Genomic DNA, 4,756 nt, shown 5'->3' on the forward strand with positions numbered 1-4,756 from the left:
AAAGCTGAAGAGGTAGAAAAGAAGAGCCAGAGTAGGTATTGAGGGTTACTAAAACTAGGAAAGAAACAAGATGCTTGAAAGTACAACAAAAAATCCCCCAAAAAACAGTTTTTTTTTTTTTGTTTTTTGGCTTTATGGTTTTCTGGACAAAATTTGCACCACCATTTTCGTGTTCCTGGTAAAAAGACCTTTAATTTGATATATAGGTCGACCAGGTTTGGATAAGTCCTTCTATGGGGACAGACCGACCGACTGAGGGGCACTTGATTTCTTTTGGGGGGAACGACTTGGACTTGAATTTTTTGGGGTCTTTTGTCTTCTTTGGGGGTTGAAGTTACTGATATGATGCTGTCTGTTTCCATTTTTGTTTCAGTTCAAGTATTACAACCCAGCATTTACTCAGATTGAAATTTGGTTTCGGTTTATTTTCCTCTTCGGAACATTTGTTGTGACGGTAGGTGGCCATTTTTAGTCCGTCCTTCCTTTATCTATGTAAATAAAATTGTAGATTTTTCTGTACATTGCTTAGAATCGTGAAATTTTTAGTTATTCTTACTCCTTATGCATTCACGATTCCAAAAATCACATTAGAAAAATTTCTGTCTGTCTGTTACGCTAAATAGACTTTTGGTTGTCCTCTTTTCACGAGAAAACGGCTCAACCGATTTTGATGAATTTTTTTGTGGTTGTTAAGAAAAGTACTCGGGGTAACATAGGCTACTTAAAATTATCACATTTCATCCTGATTCAAAATGGCGGCGGTTCAAATTTATACCTATTATGCTGCTCTGTGGGACATGTCAGGGAGCGCGTATCGCGACCGTGTGTGTGTATGTGTGTGTGTGACCTAGATAAATTTCATGACATGACTTGGACTCGAACCACCAACCTCCAGATCCAAAGTCCAACGCGTTAACAACTGCGCCACTGAGGTGGTGGTTCAAATTTATACCTATTATGCTGCTCTGTGGGACATGTCAGGGAGCGCGTATCGCGACCGTGTGTGTGTATGTGTGTGTGTGATGTGTGTGTGGTGGGTGTGATTTGTGTGTGGTTGGTGTGTTATGGGTGTGTGTGTGTGTGTGTGTGTGTGTGTGGTGTGTGTGTGGTGGGATGTGTGTGATGGGTGTGGTATTGGTATGTGGTGTATGTGTGTTTGTGTGGTGGATGTGGTGTGTGGTGGTGGGTGTGTGATGGTCCCTTACAAAAGACGGGTCAACCACTAGTCGTTGACTATAGGTACAGAGGTGGTGGAAAAGTTGAATGCACAACCCCGCGAAGCCCCCGGGAGCGCGCAGCGCGACCGTATACGCAACCCCGCGTAGCGAACACGCGAAGCCCGCCCCCCTCCCGAGCACGAAGTGCGAGTCCTAAATATATACAGCCCCTTGTGTAACTGACTGACTGACTGACTGGCTCACTCACTCACTCACTCACTCATACTAATTCTAACCCACTTCTAGATAAGCTAGGGAGATGCGGTTTTCACCATTGGATTCCTTATTTTTTGTACATACTGGGAAAAATCGGAAACTCCCGAAATTCCAAACCGTTCCCATGAAAATGCCGAAAAACGATGAAATTCTGTTTCGTGTTAATATAGGCCGGGCGGCGCTTCGAACTCTTGACGTTCGCGCGCCTTCCGGCACGCTTGATATTTTGACATGTTTTTGCTCTAGTTTCAGAGAATCACCCAAAGGGAACTTGCTGATTAGTTTTTGAATCCCATACAATATGAACTACCTACTACAATATTATTGTTTGTATTTTAGTGTTGGTTTACTCATACCTTGAGGAAGTATAGTGTACAAGACTGGTCATTTGAACAGAAGTGGATGTCTATACTACTCCCCATGTTGCTGTTCTATAATAGTAAGTACCAATGTAAATAGTGGCGATACCTGTCCTTTGTAAGACACACACACACACACACACACACACACACACACACAGATACACACACACACACACGGACCAATGGCTGAAACTTTGGATTTAGGCTCTAGGGACCTCAAAACGTGTTTTGACACGAAAAACTGACCATCGAAAATTTGACCTATAGGATAAGGAAAGTAAAAATGAGAAGAGAAGTTGATCATTTCTTACTCTCCCATCTCACAAAGTTAATACTTGGGAGTTGGGAGCGCAATGTGCACAGATTTAATGCTGGGATTTTTCGAGGCGGGTAGAAACCAGTTTGGTGAATCCTAGGATACTGCAATCCGGTTTCTACCCACTTAGAATCCGTTTTACCTTTACAGGATTTTATAACCCTCCTAGAAGTTGGGTAGAATCCGACTTTTTCGATCCTAGGATTTATTTGGGGTTGTGCAATCCGGATTCTAATGGGGTTGGGATAATTCGGTTACTTGGGTAGAGACTTGAAAGGATTTGATTTTTTGATTTTACTTTCATGTAATGATTTAAAATCAAGACTAGAGCCCGATCTCCCTTTATTTCGTAGGGGAAGCACTAAAAATGGAAATATCGATTGGTGATTTGTACTTCATATAGGTCCCACTAATGATTCATATTGAAATTCGGTCCCAAAAATAAAATTTCGAAACATCCATTTTCACCCCCGGAGGCCATCGGGGCCGGAAGTCTAAATTAAATTTTTGGGTCTGAATTTCAATATGACCCATTAGAGGGACCTATTTGAAGCACAAATCACCAATCGATATGAATAAATAGGCCATAACTCCGGTCCTGGTTGTCGGATCTAGCTCAATCTTTTACCAAAGTACTAAGTTATTTAAGGCCTTTGATATGCTGTATCACAAGTAGGGGATTCTTATTTAAGATTTTGAAGTTGGGCCCTCTGGGACCGATCCTGGCTCCGAACGAAATATTTAGAACAACTCAAACAAGCAGTTTATCAAACGGTATACAAGGAAATGAAGTACCTATATCAACATTATCAACTCTTTCAAGTCTGGGAAATTTCAAATATTACCATAAGATTGTGATTAGAGAAAATCAGTACCTATGTACCTACCTAATTTGTTTAATATTCAGTTTATTATTATTCTTGATTTGATTTTTTGATTTTACTTTCATGTAATGATTTAAAATCAAGACTAGAGCCCATTCTCCCTTTATTCCCAATATGATGTTTAAGTCACCCATCCATTTATTGGCCTTCCTCAGCGTAGCTTAACATAGGTACCGCTAAAACTGGTCTTAAATTAAAGACTGAAGTGTTTTCTAAAACTTTCTCGCTTTGAGTTCATAGGTCGTCGCGACAAATTTCAAGATTAGAGCTCATTTGTGTGAGAAAATGTGTTCTCGCTTTGAGTTCATAGGTCGTCGCGACAAATTTCAAGATTAGAGCTCATTTGTGTGAGAAAATGTGAAAAAAAAAAATCCCACATATTCAATTAACTTTAAGTCACCCATCCCATTTATTGGCCTTGCTCGGCGTAGCTTAACATAGGTGACGCTAAAACCGGTCTTAAATGATCGACTGAAGTGTTATCTAAAACTTTCTCGCTTTGAGTTCATAGGTCGTCACGACAAATTTCGAGATCAGAGCTCATTTGTGTGAGAAAATGTGAAAAAAAATCCCCCAAAAACCAGTTTTTTTTTGTTTTTTTGGCTTTATGGTTTTCTGGACAAAATTTGCACCGTGTTCCTTTAAAAGACCTTTAATTTGATATATAGGTCGACCAGGTTTGGGTAAGTCCTTCTATGGGGACAGACCGACCGACTGACAGACACCGAAGCGAATACAATAGTCCGTCCCTTATAACTTTTGTATTACTATTGTAATAATAAAGGAAGGACGGACTAAAAATGGTATTTGAAAAGATAAAACTCTACCCTAAAATCAGCTTCTCATCTTTAGCCGTTCAAAAAATATTCAGGGGTCCCCGGACTTTATAAACACTCTGTATATAGGACAGCGGAGGTTCTCTTTGTTTCCGATTTTTAGTCCGTCCTTCCTTTATTATTACTAATAACAAAAGGTACCTATAGTATAGTGGACGGACTATTGTATTCGCTTCGGGTCCTTCCTTTATTATTACTAATAACAAAAGGTACCTATAGTATAGTGGACGGACTATTGTATTCGCTTCGGTGTCTGTCTGTCTGTCTGTCCCCATAGAAGGACTATATATCAATGTCACCCCGAGTATTCAAAGGCCAAAGGGGCTTCTTGCTTTGGCTGGCATGATTTTAAGATTAAAGACTTTTGTACTGACCTGCCCAACATGGGGGGCCCGTTTCGTTCTCATTCCTGTCTACATTGGAATCAACACATACCTGAAACAGAGAAAGAGAACACTGTTAGTATTAGTGAACTGAGAACTACACGATCACTTACTTACTTACTTACTTACTTACTTACTTACTTACCTACCTTACTTACTTTCCTTACTTACTTACTTACTTACACACTTACATACTTACTTACTCACTTACTTACTTACTCACTCACTCACTCACTCACTCACTCACTCACTCACTCACTCACTCACTCACTCACTCACTCACTCACTCACTCACTCCCTCACTCACTCACTCACTCACTCACTCACTCACTCACTCACTCACTCACTCACTCACTCACTCACTCACTCACTCACTCACTCTCAGGGGCGAAGCCAAGGGAGCGCGAAGCGCGACCTCATGGACACCCCGCGAAGCCCCGGGAGCGCGCAGCGCGACCGTAAACCAGGGAGCGCGAAGCGCGACCACATGCACAACCCCGCGAAGCCCCGGGAGCGCGCAGCGCGACCGTAAACGAGGGAGA

General features: G+C 41.4%; 1 protein-coding gene across 1 annotated transcript in view; it reads left to right on the plus strand.

The window, feature by feature from the left end:
• Window positions 1-324: 324 nt before the first annotated feature.
• LOC103517063 (transmembrane protein 181-like) overlaps window positions 325-4,756 on the plus strand; it is a 34,300-nt gene continuing 29,868 nt past the window's right edge. Inside the window, exons 1-2 of the mRNA XM_008482073.3 lie at window positions 325-454; window positions 1,773-1,872. Coding sequence (XP_008480295.3) covers window positions 1,836-1,872 — 37 coding nt within the window. The 5' untranslated portion in view covers window positions 325-454; window positions 1,773-1,835. The remainder of the gene's footprint in view (window positions 455-1,772; window positions 1,873-4,756) is intronic.

This window comes from Diaphorina citri, unplaced genomic scaffold (assembly GCF_000475195.1).
Source record: "Diaphorina citri unplaced genomic scaffold, Diaci psyllid genome assembly version 1.1 scaffold1736, whole genome shotgun sequence".
Taxonomy (NCBI): Eukaryota; Metazoa; Arthropoda; class Insecta; order Hemiptera; family Psyllidae; genus Diaphorina; species Diaphorina citri.